General features: G+C 40.2%; 1 protein-coding gene across 2 annotated transcripts; it reads left to right on the forward strand.

The window, feature by feature from the left end:
* The first annotated feature begins 2,839 nt into the window (after positions 1-2,839).
* On the forward strand, positions 2,840-15,699 carry LOC130910490 (C3a anaphylatoxin chemotactic receptor-like). Of its 2 annotated transcripts, none has more exons than XM_057827849.1 (3): positions 2,840-6,647; positions 11,768-11,930; positions 14,807-15,699. In XM_057827849.1, the coding sequence occupies exons 2-3, from the start codon at positions 11,769-11,771 to the stop codon at positions 15,626-15,628; spliced, it is 984 nt and encodes a 327-aa protein (XP_057683832.1). In that variant the 5' UTR covers positions 2,840-6,647; position 11,768; the 3' UTR covers positions 15,629-15,699. The 2 variants fall into 2 exon arrangements, with proteins under 2 accessions (XP_057683832.1, XP_057683831.1); XM_057827848.1 differs by having other exon boundaries at positions 2,842-6,647; positions 11,764-11,930.
* The last annotated feature ends 239 nt before the right edge of the window (positions 15,700-15,938 follow it).

The following is a 15,938-nucleotide window of genomic DNA, read 5'->3' on the forward strand; positions in this document are numbered from 1 at the left end:
ACGTTAAATTGGGTGAGGCAGTTAAAAATCAAACATGAAATAGAAACTGATAAAAAGCAAAAGTCGTACAATCCGATTGCCTCGTTGGGGTCAAATAAATCAAGCATGTATTTTGATCCAAGGCTAGTAAGTGTTTTCTAGTATTTTATAGTCTATCCTTTGGCTTACAGGAAGCCAGTGTAATGATTTTAGTGTAACATGGTCCAGTTTCTTTGTATTTATAAGGACTGGCTGCAGCATCCTGATTGATTTTTTTGTTAAGACCTTTAAATACATCATTGCAATAATCCAATCTACTGAGCACCTAGAGCACAGGTGTCAAACAGATTCCAGAAAGGGCCTAGTGGGTGCTGGATTTTGTTCTAACCGATAACACGCAGAGAGTTTAACCAATGAACTTCCTGCTGAAACAAGCAGCACCTGACAAAGTTTAACTGATTACACATGTAAAAGATCTAATTGGTGAAAAGGTGTCCTCTTCATTGGTTGGAAAGCAAACCTGCACCCACTAGGCCCTTTCTGGAATCGGTTTGACACCTGTGACCTAGAGGGACATCGACAGAAATAAAATGATTCTAAACCATCTGGTGCGCACTACAAACTACAGTGGGGCAAATAAGTATTTAGTCAGCCACCAGTTGTGCAAGTTCTCCTACTTGAAAAGATTAGAGGGACCTGTAATTGTCAACATGGGTAAACCTCAACCATGAGAGACAGAATGTGGAAAAAAAACAGAAACTCACATTGTTTGATTTTTAAAGAATTTATTTCCAAATTAGAGTGGAAAATAAGTATTTGGTCACCTACAAACAAGCAAGATTTCTGGCTGTCAAAGAGGTCTAACTTCTTCTAACGAGGCTCCACTCGTTACCTGTATTAATGGCACCTGTTTTAACTCATTATCGGTATAAAAGACACCTGTCCACAAACTCAGTCAGTCGCACTCCAAACTCCACTATGGCCAAGACCAAAGAGCTGTCGAAGCACACCAGAGACAAAATTGTAGACCTGCACCAGGCTGGGAAGACTGAATCTGCAGTAGGTAAAACGCCTGGTGTAAAGAAATCAACTGAGGGAGCAATTATTAGAAAATGGAAGACATACAAGACCACTGATAATCTCCCTCGATCTGGGGCTCCATGCAAGATCTCACTCCGTGGTGTCAAAATGATAACAAGAACGGTGAGCAAAAATCCCAGAACCACACGTGGTGACCTAGTGAATGACCTACAGAGAGCTGGGACCACAGTAACAACGGCTACTATCAGTAATACAAAGCGCCGCCAGGGACTCAAATCCTGCACTGCCAGACGTGTCCCCCTGCTGAAGAAAGTACACGTCCAGGCCCGTCTGCGGTTCGCTAGAGAGCATTTGGATGATCCAGAAGAGGACTGGGAGAATGTGTTATGGTCAGAGCGAACCAAAATAGAACTTTTTGGTAGAAACACAGGTTCTTGTGTTTGGAAGAGAAAGAATACTGAATTTCATCCGAAGAACACTATACCCACTTTGAAGCATGAGGGTGGAAACATCATGCCTAGGGCTGTGTTTCTGCGAAGGGACCAGGACGACTGATCTGTGTAAAGGAAAGAATGAATGGGGCCATGTATCGAGAGATTTTGAGTGAAAATCTCCTCCCATCAGCAATGGCATTGAAGATGAGACGTGGCTGGGTCTTTCAGCGTGACAATGATCCCAAACACACAGCCAGGGCAACAAAGGATTGGCTTCGTAAGAAGCATTTCAAGGTCCTGGAGTGGCCTAGCCAGTCTCCAGATCTCAACCCCATAGAAAATCTGTGGAGGGAGTTGAAAGTCCGTGTTGCCTAACGACAGCCCCAAAACATCACTGCTCTAGAGGAGATATGCATGGAGGAATGGGCCAAAATACCAGCAACAGTAGAGGTTTGCAAAATTTCCGATTCTTAGAAGTACAACACACTCAGCGCGCCGCACGGTCTTCGGGACGCAATGAGGAATGAAGCGAGAGTAGCTAAACATCATGCTTCTCATTACCCGGCCCCTCGGGTAATGCCAATGCTCAACTCACGGCTCTAGCTCAACTCATGTCACGAGATAAAAAAAAACACAACAAAATACCTGACTGCTGCCGAAAAGCTACGACAAAGTACATCCACATAATGTTACGGTAGATATCATTTATATAGGACTAGGTGCAATATAGATTCGGTAGCGTTAGCAGCACATCTACAAAAAGCTAGATGCGGGCGTTAGTAAACGGCCGCCATCTTAAAGCAGTACACTTCCCTGCAAGGCTGTTGTAGCGAACCTTCCAAGCAAACCTAATTAACTTTTTATCTAAAATACTCCTAAATCGGAAAAAATATTGACTTGAATCTATCTTTAAAATAGTTTTAAAACTTTCACATGTTGAAAGTAGACAAAAGGGAAATTATGGAATAACGGGAGCAATTTTAACAACTTTAACGGTTGATTCACAACATTAAATTAATTGAATGTAGTTTAAAGCTGCTGATACAGAATGGGGACTGGAGTTTTTTATTTACTGTTATTTTTGTATATTTGTTTACTGCTATATGTTAACTTGATACTGAAATTGTAGTTTGGTTTAGCCTGAGAGTACTTTTGAACAATCGAATCGGAGCCTCGTAATCGTAATCGAATCGTTAGGTGCCCAAAGATTCCCTGCTCTAAGCAACAGTGTGTGAAAAGCTTGTGAAGAGTTACAGAAAACGTTTGGCTTTAGTTATTGCAAACAAAGGGTACGTAACAAAGAATTGAGATGAACTTTTGGTATTGACCAAATACTTATTTTCCGCTATGATTTGGAAATAAATTCTTTAAAAATCAAACAATGTGATTTTCTGTTTTTTTTCCCCTCATTCTGTCTCTCATGGTTGAGGTTTACCAATGTTGACAATTACAGGCCTCTCTGATATTTTCAAGTGGGAGAACTTGCACAATTAGTGGTTGACTAAATACTTATTTGCCCCACTGTATGTTGTGCGCACGAAAAAACTATAGGCCGTTCCGAGACAATGTAATGGTGACGATGTGCAAGTACAGTCCAAGACTGAACTAAAGATCAACTAAATCCTGTATTATCATTTTTAGCACGCCGAAACTGCTGGTGTCTTAACGCGACTGCAGTTTGTGGCCTATAAAAGGGAACTATCAGGTGTGCACCAGACTGTTTCTGGTGCGCACCAACCAGATAATTTCTAGTGAGCACCACATACTATCTGGTGTGCACACCAGATAGTTTCTAGTGTGCACCAAATACTATCAGGTGCACACCAGATTGTTTAAATTGTGTTTCTGTCAATGTCCCTTTATAAAATATTTTCATAATATTTGTGATAATATGTCGACTGACAACTAGTTGAATGACTCCTCTTTTATATCTTGTGGGGGTCTGTATCGCTTTCACCGGCACAAATTAATTTTGAGGAGGGTGATGCCAGAGCAACAAAAGAGACAAAAAGTTTTGTCTGAGGAGGAAAATAAATGTAGGCCACCAGAATATACAGAATAAACATTGGCCCGGCTTTCACTTGCTGGCCTGAACTCCCCTTTAACCGAACTCGTCAGCGCTGACGAGTTTCGCCACACTGAGCCACATTGTTGCTAACCGTCATATGCTATTATTTAGCCACAACTGGATTCATTACTTTATTACTATTCAGTCTTCCCTAAAGTGCCTGTGACAGCAGAAAAAAAATCTTAAATAGCATTATTATGTGAATTAAAATCATATTTTGAGACGATTCGACTATATACAACAATTTGGCAAAGCGCAGATGACGAGAAATTAGTCTTTTAATGTGCCGTTTAGCCCTGCCTGTCATTATAGCGCTCCAGCGTCCCTCGGTGGAGGATGACGTTGGCAGGGTCACGATTTCATCTGATTTAGAATTCAGCCCATTGAGGGGGAATTATTCAGAACGAGGAAAATGTGACGAAGAGAGCAGAAAAATGTCATTGTTTCAATCTCTCTACTCCAATATTTTCACAGGATATTCTTTTTATCTAAGTATTTTTCCCCAATTGCTAAATATGGTAAGGTCATGACAAATAACAGTCTTGTGCTAAATGGAATATGAACTATTAAAAATGCATTTATTCAGTACGACATGGCAAAATTACTCCATAATGGTCAAAACTGTCAACTTCTTGCACCTCCCGAATGATATTTTATGCCACCGGAGTTGGTACGGCTTTTGTCATTTCCCTGCCCCGGGTTCGGAGAGCGTAAACAAACCAGGAGGCGTGACAGCTAGCCGACATGCTAACCCGAACCGAGAGGCCTTTTAAAGTGATCCTCTAACTTAAATACCTGTAGGCTTTAATAAACCACAATTGTTCTCTTGTACTAAAATATGTTGTTAGAAACACATAAAATGTTAAATCAATGGCAATGTTTTATAATATTTAGTCCATATTTTGACCGTTAGTTGGCGCCATGGTTTGCGGGCTTGCAGTGATGACGTAATTGGTATCTTTCCAAATGTGTAACGTGTTCATCAATTGCTTATTGCTGCCTAAACTCGTGAAGTAAAATGCCACGATGTGCTGCTTTTGAATGCAATTTCCAGTCAAATGGAAAAAAGGGGAGTGGAGTGAGTGGTCAAAGTGGATATATTTTTAGTGAATAAATGTGCATAAGTGGAAGCTTCTCCCCCTTTTTGGTCCCTGTATGCACGTATCCTACCCACCACGCGTTACAACTGGCGCCCGAACATTTTTCCTGGATCCTCAGTCAAGTAAGGGATCCGTCTATTTTCTGGATCCGACGGTCCCACCGCGTCTGCAATATTGGTTTCGGATCTGTCCATTTTTTTTATTCGTCGGTCCCACAGCAGCTTTTCGGATCAGTCTATTTTGTGGCATTGACGGCCTGACACGGCTGCGACATTGCCATGGGATCGGTCTAATTCCTGGATCTTCGAGTGAGTAAAAAATGCGGAATTGGATTACTATTGCTATGTTTTATGTTGACTATTCTTCGTGGGAGTTTTCCCCAAATCATACTAAACAATTAAAGCGCTATGGCACGCTACAGTGACGACAGTGACTTTGACGTGGACCTCACAACAATGTTGGAGTTCATCAGGGAACGCGTGTTTGCGTACTGCTGAGCTCCCGAGTGAAGAGTGGTCAAGGTGGAAATATTATTTTTTGTGAATAAATGTGCATAGTGGAAGCTTCTCCCCTTTTTGGTACTTTTATACACATATCCTAGCTACCACGCGTTACAATGTACAAAACATGGATTACACAAGGTGTGCTCTTTGGCCTGTACTGTATGTAAAGCACACAACAGCTCTGGATGCTAACAATCTACATAATTATATTGGGATAAGTTTGAAAACGCAATATGCTTACCTTGACTATCTGCTAATAAAACCGGAGTTCCAAACAGCATGCACTCTTGCTCCCAACCGGAATCCCAAACAGCATACAGTCTCGCATCACCAGTTTTGCCCAACTTTTGTCTTATCAGGTATTTGCTGCACGCATTTTTCCCTGAAGCTCGTCCTTGTGAATGACCGACAGTGCTGTCCTGCTCTTCACTTTTCAGATCTGGTTCAAATAGGAAGGGTAGAACTGACGACATGTTGGGAAAGCTAATGAGTGACACGCTGGAATTTCGGCAACGGGACCAGTGACGTCACGCACTGCGACGTAACAAGAATGGCGACCTATCACTTAAAATAATTTTACATACTTTATTAAAACAAAAACATTAAGAGGGGTTTTAATATCAAATTATTATAACTCATACTAACATTTATCTTTTAAGAATTTCTTGTCTTAAAATTAGAGGATCCCTTTAAAGTCTGCAGCCGGGTCTGCAGAAGGGTCGTTGATTTATATTACGTAAAACCCTGCATGCTCTCATTGTACATGTGTGTATTTATATGAATGTGTATGCATGAAATACGCGTGTCAAGTATTACCAGCGTTCCTGAGATAATAAACGAACTGTTAGTAAACCTTTCCATGTGGTTTATCATAAATATTTTGGTGACTTGTTTCTATCTGATATCTAGACGGTGACCCCCTTACAGTACCGCTTAGGCATATTTTCGACATCTGTCCCAAGGATAAGATCTAACATTGGGGGAAGTGGCAAGAGTCTAACAGGAAACCAAGGTATTATCTAGCAGTAGTAGTGAGTGATAACTCCAGACCACCGAGGAACACTTTGACACCTTCTCGTTCATCGCAAAGGTGTTGAAAGGGTTGGTTTTTCCTTGCCAAACTGTACTAAACGTATTAAAATGGAAGAACAGTTGATGAACCAAGTCCTGTGCATTAAAAAAATGTCAACAAACATTACACATGTCGCTCACTGGAAGGGAAGATTTAACCTCAATATGACAAGGCAAGATTTCCCTAAATTGTAAATTCAAGGAAATGTCTCGAGCGCTGTTTTTTGCTGGAAAATGTCTTTTTCTACCCGGGGAAAATTGTCTGCCATGTGCTGGAAAATATTTTGTCATTTGCTTTGTAAATTTATTTACAGCGCTGACTAGTTTACAGTGTGTGTGTGTTACACACATGACGCAAAAGGGGAAGTATCAAGTGTGTTTGTGTGTGCGTGTCTTCATTTGGTCTTTGCGCCATCGAGTGGACAGCCGACCTGATTCGTGCCATTGAAAAGTAAGTACAAATCTTTTTGTTGTTGTTGTCAATATTGCACGGGTACATGTAGAAAGAAGTACTGCTTTCGGTCATAGCTTTACATACCAGTACTGTATAGTATGGTGTAAAAATGCAATAGTGAATACCTAACTAATAGTTGTATTTTTGGCTAAAGGAATTTAATGTACAGAATATTATGTTTTTTTTAATTGATTGATTGATTGATTGATTGAGCAAAAATATAAATGATAGATGAGTCAGTTTTGGGGGAAAATGTGTTTCACGCCTAGTTTTTTAAATAATGCAGGTATTGTGTTCATGTTTATACAACCCCTAGCAAAAAGTATGGAATCACCAGTCTCAGATGAGCACTCACTCAAACATTTTGTCATGTAGGACAAACTCGGATAAAAACCTTGAAAAAATAATGTATTAGTTCAAAAGTGCAACTCTTTTAGCATCCACAAACACTAAATGAATAAAAACATTTAGGTGGTCAGTAAATGTTACTTTTATAGAGCAAGTGCAGGGAAATATATATGGAATCACTCCATTCTGAGGGAAAAAATATGGAATCATGAGAAACAAAGAAATAACAATCAAAACACATCTCTAGTATTTAGTTGCACCACTTCTGGCTTTTATGACAGCTTGCAGTCTCTGAGGCATGGACTTGATGAGTATTCTTCAGATCATCCTTGCAGGTCGGAGCCTTGCTGTGGACCACGTTTTTCAATTTCCACCACAGGTTTTTAATAGAGTTGAGATCTGGGCTATTTGAAGGCCATGACATTGACTGGATGAGTCTTTCTCCAAGAAATGCTTTAAGAGTTTTAGCTCTATGGCATGATGCATTGTCATCTTGGAAAATGACAAACATATTTTCAATTAAAGGGAAAAGAAAGCTGTCTAAAATTTCAATGTAAACTTGTGCATTTATTGAAGATTTAACCACAGCCATCTCCCCAGTGCCTTTGCTTGACATGCAGCCCCATATCATGAAGGACTGAGGGAATTTTGATGTTTTCTTCAGGCAGTCATCTTTGTAAATCTCACTGGAACAGCACCAAACAAAATTTCCAGCATCATCACCGTGTCAAGAGTCAAGAATCTGCATTGGACAAGGCGTCAAGAGTCGAGAATCTGCATTTTCTGGGAGAAATTGATCATTATCTGACAGAATTGTCGGGGTGCCAATACGTTTGGCCACTAGTGTACGTATTGCCTTTGTTGTGTACAGTATACTTGATACAAGGCATGTGACAAAATATCGAAATAGTGATACATTATATCATGATACTTTGTATCACAAAAGGTTATTGATATGCTTCTGCCAAGAATCGAAATACCGTTTTGAAAAAGTGCCACTGTTTAAAAAAAACAACAAAAAAAAACATCAACTTGCTACCAAAATCTTCCCACTAGAATAGCGTCCCTGTTAACTTAATGACTGCCATTGACGGCGCTAGACGACCAATCCTTTCCTATCATTCCAAACCAGAGCATTCACAGCCAGTCTTTCCGATTTTCGAGCCATTTACAGGCCAATTTCTGTGCATTTTAGGGCATTTACAGGTTACCTCCTGTTAATTTGAGCCCGTTTTTTCATTTGGGGAGATTTGCGGGTCACTTCCTGTTTGGTAACCCAAAATCAACAGGAAGTAACCCAGAAATGCCCCAAAATCAACAGGATGTGACTCAGAAATGCCCCAAAATCACCTGGAAGTGACTGAAAATCAACAGCAAATGACACAAAATGAACCAATGAGTTGCCATAGACAGCCATAGACGTCCAATCCGTTTGAAGTCCAATGCAGAATCTTGACTCTTGACACCTTGTCCAATGCAGATTCTTGACTCTTGACAAGGTGATGATGCTGTAACTTCTGTTTGGTCCTGTTCCAGCGAGGTTTTCAAAGATGACTGCCTGAAGAAAACATCAAAATTCCCTTAGTCTTTGATGATACGAGGCTGCATGTCAGGCAAAGGCACTGGGGAGATGGCTGTGGTTACATTTTCAATAAATGCACAAGTTTACATTGAAATTTTAGACAGCTTTCTTATCCCTTCAATTGAAAATATGTTTGTCATTGTCCAAGATGACAATGCATCATGCCACAGAGCTAAAACTGTTAAAGCATTCCTTGGAGAAAGACTCACCCAGTCAATGTCATGGCCTGCAAATAGTCAAGATCTCAACCCTATTGATAACCTGTGGTGGAAATTGAAAAAAAACAAAAAGGTCCACAGCAAGGCTCCGACCTGCAAGGATGATCTGGCAACTGCAATCAAAGAGAGTTGGCACCAAATTGATAAAGAATACTCACCAAGTCCATGCCTCAGAGACCGCAAGCTGTCATAAAAGCCAGAGGTGGTGCCACTAAATACTAGAGATGTGTTTTGATTGTTATTTCTTTGTTTGTTTCTCATGATTCCATATTTTTTTCTTCAGAATTGAGTGATTCCATATACATTTCCCTGCACTTGCTCTATAAAATCAACATTTACTGACGACCACAATGTTTCTTTATTCATTTCTTTTAGTGTTTCTGGGTGCTAAAGAGTTGCACTTTTGAACTAATTCATTATTTTTTTTCAAGCTTTTTATCTGAGTTTGTTCTACGTGATAAAATGTCTAAGTGAGTGCTCGTCCCTGGTGATTCCATACTTTTTGCTAAGGGTTTTAGAGTGTATAATATATATAGTGTATAATGTAAACATGATACGAGTCATACACACATGCTTTTTATGGAAAATAATCTAATTATTTTTGTTCTGATGGTAATAATGTTGAGCTGTGACTGTGGGTTTAGACTCACCTAAAAGACTGCATTTATTTTCATTTTATTTAGGGTTAGGTGTTAGTTTTTTTAAAAATGTATTTTAGGGCTGTCAAACTATTAAAATTTTTAATCAAGTTAATTACAGCTTAAAAATTAATTAATCGTAATTAATCGCAATTCAAACCATCCATAAAATATGCAATATTTTTCTGTCAATTATTGTTGGAATGGAAAGATAAGACACATGACGGATATATACATTCAACATACGGTACATAAGTACTGTATTTGTTTATTGTAACAATAAATCAACAAGATGGCATTAACATTATTAACACTCTGTTAAAGTGATCCATGGATAGAAAGACTTGTAGTTCTTAAAAGATAAATGTTAGTATAAGATATAGAAATTTTATATTAAAACCCCTCTTAATGTTTTCGTTTTAATAAAATTTGTAAAATTTTCAATCAAAAAATAAACATGTAGCCAACCATTGTTGATGTCAATAATTACACAATGCTCATGGGTGCTGAAACCCATAAAATCAGTCGCACCCAAACGCTAACAGAGGGCGACAAAACTCCAAAAAACACAAGTAACAAGTGGACATTACACTGCTGTCATTTAATCTGTTTGAGCGGGGCATGTGCGTTAATTGCGTCAAATATTTTAACGTGATTAATTTTAAAAAATAATTACCGCCCGTTAACCTGATAACTTTGACAGCCCTAATTTATTTTTTTTAACTTAAATGGACAGTATTTGTATATAGCGCATTTAGCTTCACATTAACACACATTTACCCGTTCACGCACACATTCACACACCAATGGTCCAAAGACAACTCCAGCTACCAACTGCGCCACGGCCGCCCTTAACCCAACCTTTTAAAGCCCGCAACATGAAGCAATTGTCAGAGAATCCCAAAATTAAAAAAAATAAGGTCCTAATGGTACTTTTTTCAAATTTGTGAAAAAAGAAAAATCTAAATGAATATGTGTTATAAGCGCTCTAATATCTATAAGCCTGGCTAAATCCGGATTTTTTTTTCTCATGGAACCTGCATGTGTTGACTTGCATCCGTCATTTAAAAAAAAAAAAAAACATTTCAAATTTCTAAATTACAGTCTCAAATAATGAAATTCTAAGTGTATCAAATGTGATACATTAGGTAAAAGGGTTAATATTATACTTATTTTCCAATTTGCTGATTTTGAAAAATAAAAATCCTGTTCAATGAAAAAACTTTTTTTCTTTTTTAAAAAAAAAAAAAAAACCTAGATATCTCAAATGAACACATTTTAGAGCTGTAATTGAAATACCATTAAACAGTGATAACCGTCTTAAGAATATCATACCGGCACTTGCCTCGTTTTTGTTGTTGTTGTTTTTTTTTTTTAAATCTGCGATAGACCGAGGGTGCGAAGTTGGAAGCACAATTTATCAAGGGATCACTGTACAACAATTGTATGTCAAATGGGGGGCTGCAAAATATTATCCCGTTGGCCGCCATAGGGCCCTAAGCCGCAAGTTTAAGACCCCTGCCCTATATGAAATATAAAAACATTCAGAGGGGCAAAAAAATCATTACTCGTGCATGAAAGCATTAAGCACTAAAATCGTATCCTGTTATATTGTATTTCCTCTAACTTTGAATTATTCAGGAATACAATCCAACCAAATCCAAATTGTCCGAAAGTTAAGAAAGGATAGCCTTTCATTTGCTATCTATCAAAGTGACCACTGCTCTGATTTACATTCTCTCTCCAAAAATGTGTAATACAAGATTACAGTGAGTCATAATAATTTCTCAAGAACAATCTCCTGTGATTGAGAGAAATGTGAGGAGGCTGACCATCTTTACTTTTCGCCGAAGAAGGAAGTAACACATCCTTGTGATGTAATAAGACAGTTGGGCGGGTTTTTCTTCTGAATGAGGTCTAGCGGTTGTTTTTTTTCTCACGCAACGACGTGACCAAGTAGTTAGCACGTCTGCCTGATAGCTTTGAGGTTTAGTGATGGAATCTCAGCCTTGGCCTTCTTGTGTGGAGGAAGCTTTTTTGAATTGAAGTCTAAATTTCCCATATATGTGGATGTCCTTGAGAGAGCAGATCAGCCCCACTGTGACTCAACTGGCTTCAAGAGTTACCAAACAAGCTACTCCAGGATCTGGCGTGAACATACTGACTGGATTGAATTTAATTTTTTAAGTAATTTTCTTCAAAATCACAAGTGTCAAATGTTCTGAGTTACTGTATGTCTTTAGGTTGTTGTTTTGGTAAAGAGCAGTTATCACCAGCAGTCCTACTTGCCATGACTGAAATCCCCTCTGTCTCTGTCCCTTTCTCAGTTAGAATGTCATCCCTCTTCCTCAACACCTCGCATAGCGTCCTAGCAACCAAGGCAACTAAAGGAGGAGACATGGACACACTCTCCGTTGTCCTCAACGCCTTCACCATCCTGCTCGGCATTCCGGGCAATTCCATTGTGATCTGGGTGGCAGGTTTCAAGCTCAAGGTGCATTGAATTTTTTTGGTTTTCAATCTTCCACTCCCTTCTTGATTTTTCTATTAATACATAACTACAGTGGGGCAAATAAGTATTTAGTCAACCACTAATTGTGCAAGTTCTCCCACTTAAAAATATTCGAGAAGCCTGTAATTGTCAACATGGGTAAACCTCAACCATGAGAGACAGAATGTGGAAAATAAACCAGAAAATCACATTGTTTGATTTTTAAATAATGTATTTGCAAATCATGGTGGAAAATAAGTACAGTGGTACCTCTACATACGATCGCTTCGACACACGAACTTTTCGACATCCGACGTAAAATTTGACTCGCCATTTGTTTCTACATCCGACGACATGCTCGAAATACGACGACAATGGCAGCACCGCAGACGAATGCACGGCGGATTTTCTTGTGTGACAAATCAACACTGGTTTCAGAAAAGGTTGGTACAGGTGGTGAAACAAGGAAAAAGTTGACGCTTACCTTCTTAATGAAGATGCAAATGACAGAAAAATATGAGCGTAGGGTGGGCATCCGTGAAATGGCTCAACAATACATCTCCACGGTCCTCCTCCGACCATCGTTCGCCAGTCTTTATAAGTTAAGCTGACAATTCTTATTGTGATAACATCTCCAGAGAAATCGCCAACTTCGCCACGTTTTTATCATTTATTTCACAATTTATTCAAAACAAAAACACCTTCTGTCTGCCGCAATTGACGGTGTTCTCAAGAAAACATTCAAAGTGAAAGTGAAACTCAAGCTCACCGGTCTGTCTCTGGCACGTCAGCCCCGCGGTGCGTTCAGGGTCAGCAAAAAACGTCCGCCACATTAGAACCCGATTTGTTACATTAATACAGGAATTATTATTATTATTATTATTATGATTTTGATTTATAATTTATTTGTTTTGCTATGTGTAATTGCCATTTGTAATAGTACCAGCAGTATTTTTTAAAGATTTAGTGAAGGTTTTTGGGCTGTGGAACGAATTAATGGAATTATAATGTATTCCTATGGGAAAATCCTGCTCGACATACGACCATTTCGACTTACAAACAAGGTCCTGGAACGGATTAACTTCGTATGTAGAGGTACCACTGTATTTGGTCAATACCAAAAGTTCATCTCAATACTTTGTTATGTACCCTTTGTTGGCAATAACGGAGGCCAAACGTTTTCTGTAACTCTTCACGAGCTTTTCACACACTGTTGCTGGTATTTTGGCCCATTCCTCCATGCAGATCTCCTCTAAAGCAGTGATGTTTTGGGGCTTTCGTTGGGCAACACGGACTTTCAACTCCCTCCGCAGATTTTCCATGGGGTTGAGACCTTGAGCCTGGCTAGGCCCATCCAGGACCTTGAAATGCTTCTTACGAAGCCACTCCTTTGTTGCCCTGGCTGTGTGTTTGGGATCATTGTCATGCTGAAAGACCCAGCCACGTCTCATCTTTAATTCCCTTGCTGATGGAAGATTTTCACTCAAAATCTCTCGATACATGGCCCCATTCATTCTTTCCTTTACACAGATCAGTCGTCCTGGTCCCTTTGCAGAAAAACGGCCCCAAAGCATGATGTTTCCACCCCCATGCTTCACATTGGGTATGGTGCAATTCAGTATTCTTTTTCCTCCAAACAAGAGAACCTGTGTTTCTACCAAAAAGTTCTATTTTGGTTTCATCTGACCATAACACATTCTCCCAGTCCTCTTCTGGCTCATCCAAATGCTCTCTAGCGAACCGCAGATGGGCCTCAACGTGTACTGGCTTCAGCAGGGGTACACGTCTGGCAGTGCAGGATTTGAGTCCCTGGCGGCGCTTTTTGTTACTGATAGTAGCCTTTGTTACTGTGGTTCCAGCCCTCTGTAGGTCATTCAGTAGGTCTCCCCGTGTGGTTCTGGGATTTTTGCTCACTGTTCTTGTTATCATTTTGACGTGACGGGGTGAGATCTTGCATTGAGCCTCAGATCGAGGGAAATTATCAGTGGTCTTGTATGTCTTCCATTTTCTAATAATTGCTCCCACAGTTGATTTCTTTACACCAAGCGTTTTACCTATTGCAGATTCAGTCTTCCCAGCCTGGTGCAGGTCTACAATTTTGTCTCTGGTGTCCTTCGACAGCTCTTTGGTCTTGGCCATAGTGGAGTTTGGAGTGTGACTGACTGAGGTTGTGGACAGGTGTCTTTTATACCGATAATGAGTTAAAACAGGTGCCATTAATACAGGTAACGAGTGGAATACAGGTAACGAGTGGAGCCTCGTTAGACCTCGTTAGAAGAAGTTAGACCTCTTTGACAGCCAGAAATCTTGCTTGTTTGTAGGTGACCAAATACTTATTTTCCACTCTAATTTGGAAATAAATTCTTTAAAAATCAAACAATGTGATTTTCTGTTGTTTTTTTTCCACATTGTCTCCCATGGTTGAGGTTTACCCATGTTGACAATTACAGGCCTCTTTAATCTTTTCAAGTAGGAGAACTTGCACAATTGGTGGTTGACTAAATACTTATTTGTCCCACTGTACCTCTATACTGTAATTCTACAGTTCCCTACATTGATTTCTAATTTTCTACATGTCAGGTTTTCACTCCCGAGCTAATGGAGAGACCCTATTTAAGTTACTAGGTCCATCTTGTGTTAAAGCTGAGAAGTGCAACAAAATATGGACTGAACTCAAGCTTCTTGTGCGTGCCATATTCAATGATATTTTCGTAACATGCTGCAGGCCAATAAAAGCCGCAGGCAACAGTTAGCCTGCAGGACATTGTTAAAACATCTCTGCTTTACACAGTGGCACCGGTTTTCAATCATTTCAGCATGCATTTGAATGATTTTTACATCCACTTTCTTATTCTTCTTTGTTTCTCTGTTCTCCTCAGCCAACCGTCCTCAATGTGTGGCTCGTCAACCTTGCCGTAGCTGACGTAATCTTCTGCTTCACCCGAATCTTCTCCCTGGTCAAGAAACTGTTCCTGGACCACTGGCCCTTTGGCTTGTTCATCTGCAAATTCAACGGCTTCTTCAAGTACGGCAACATGTTTTGCTCCGTTTTCATAATGGCCGTCATCAGCCTGGATCGGGCCCTCTGCGTCTGGTTCCCCGTGTTTACCCGGACCCACCGCACGGTGTGCAAAGCCCGCTTGGTGGCTGTGTGTGTGTGGGCGGCGTCGGTGGTCTTCAGCACACCGTACTTTTTCTACCGGCAAGTCTTCCCAGATTCCAAGAACCTGAGCAAGTGCACCGTGGAGGAGGTAGAGGACGAAGATGCCAGGATGGTGCTCTACTTCATTCGTTTTCTTTGCGGCTTCGTGCTGCCTTTCCTAGTCATTCTGTGCTGCTACATCCTAGCTGGGGTGGGCATCCGCCGCGCCCGCTTTTCTGGGAAGTCGCGTACCTTGCGTGTGTTGGCCTTGCTGGTGGGCGCTTTCTTCCTGTGCTGGGCTCCGTACCACGGGCTGCTAATGCTCAGGATGGTGGCCAGAAAAAGCCCGGTGGTCAAGTACTGGCTGCCCGCCGCTAAGGGTGTGGCGTACTTCAACAGCTGCGTCAACCCGCTTCTTTACTTCTTTGTTGGACTCATGATGAAAGGTCGGTCGAAGAAGTCTTTGACGGGCCTGTACAAACGCGCTCTAGCCGATGATGTTGACGTACAATCTGGGCAGTCCACTGAGGACACGGGGGAGAATGGGTCACAGTTGTGATGATGGAGAAAAGTGGAAAAGAGGAAATTGGCTAAAATCAATGCTAAAGGCCGTATAATACATGCCATTTTATGTTGAAATTTAATAAACAGATTTTACATTCTCTATGTATTTTTCTTTTGTACAGTACATGTAAAACTACTGGCAAATAGGGAAGCCAGCATGACCTTACTTTAGAATCAGCAACTCTTCTTCTCTTCGTTCACAGTGGTATGAAAAAGTATCTGAACCTTTTGGAATTTCTCACATTTCTTGCATAAAATCACCATCAAATGTGATCTGAGCTTTGTCAAAATCACACAGATGAAAA

This window comes from Corythoichthys intestinalis, chromosome 22 (assembly GCF_030265065.1).
Source record: "Corythoichthys intestinalis isolate RoL2023-P3 chromosome 22, ASM3026506v1, whole genome shotgun sequence".
Taxonomy (NCBI): Eukaryota; Metazoa; Chordata; class Actinopteri; order Syngnathiformes; family Syngnathidae; genus Corythoichthys; species Corythoichthys intestinalis.

Coding starts and splice junctions, on each gene's coding strand:
- LOC130910490 (XM_057827849.1), top strand. CDS start 11,769: ATGTCATCCCTCTTCCTCAACACCTCGCATAGCGTCCTAGCAACCAAG. Junction 11,931..14,806: donor TGGCAGGTTTCAAGCTCAAG/GTGCATTGAATT, acceptor TGTTCTCCTCAG/CCAACCGTCCTCAATGTGTG.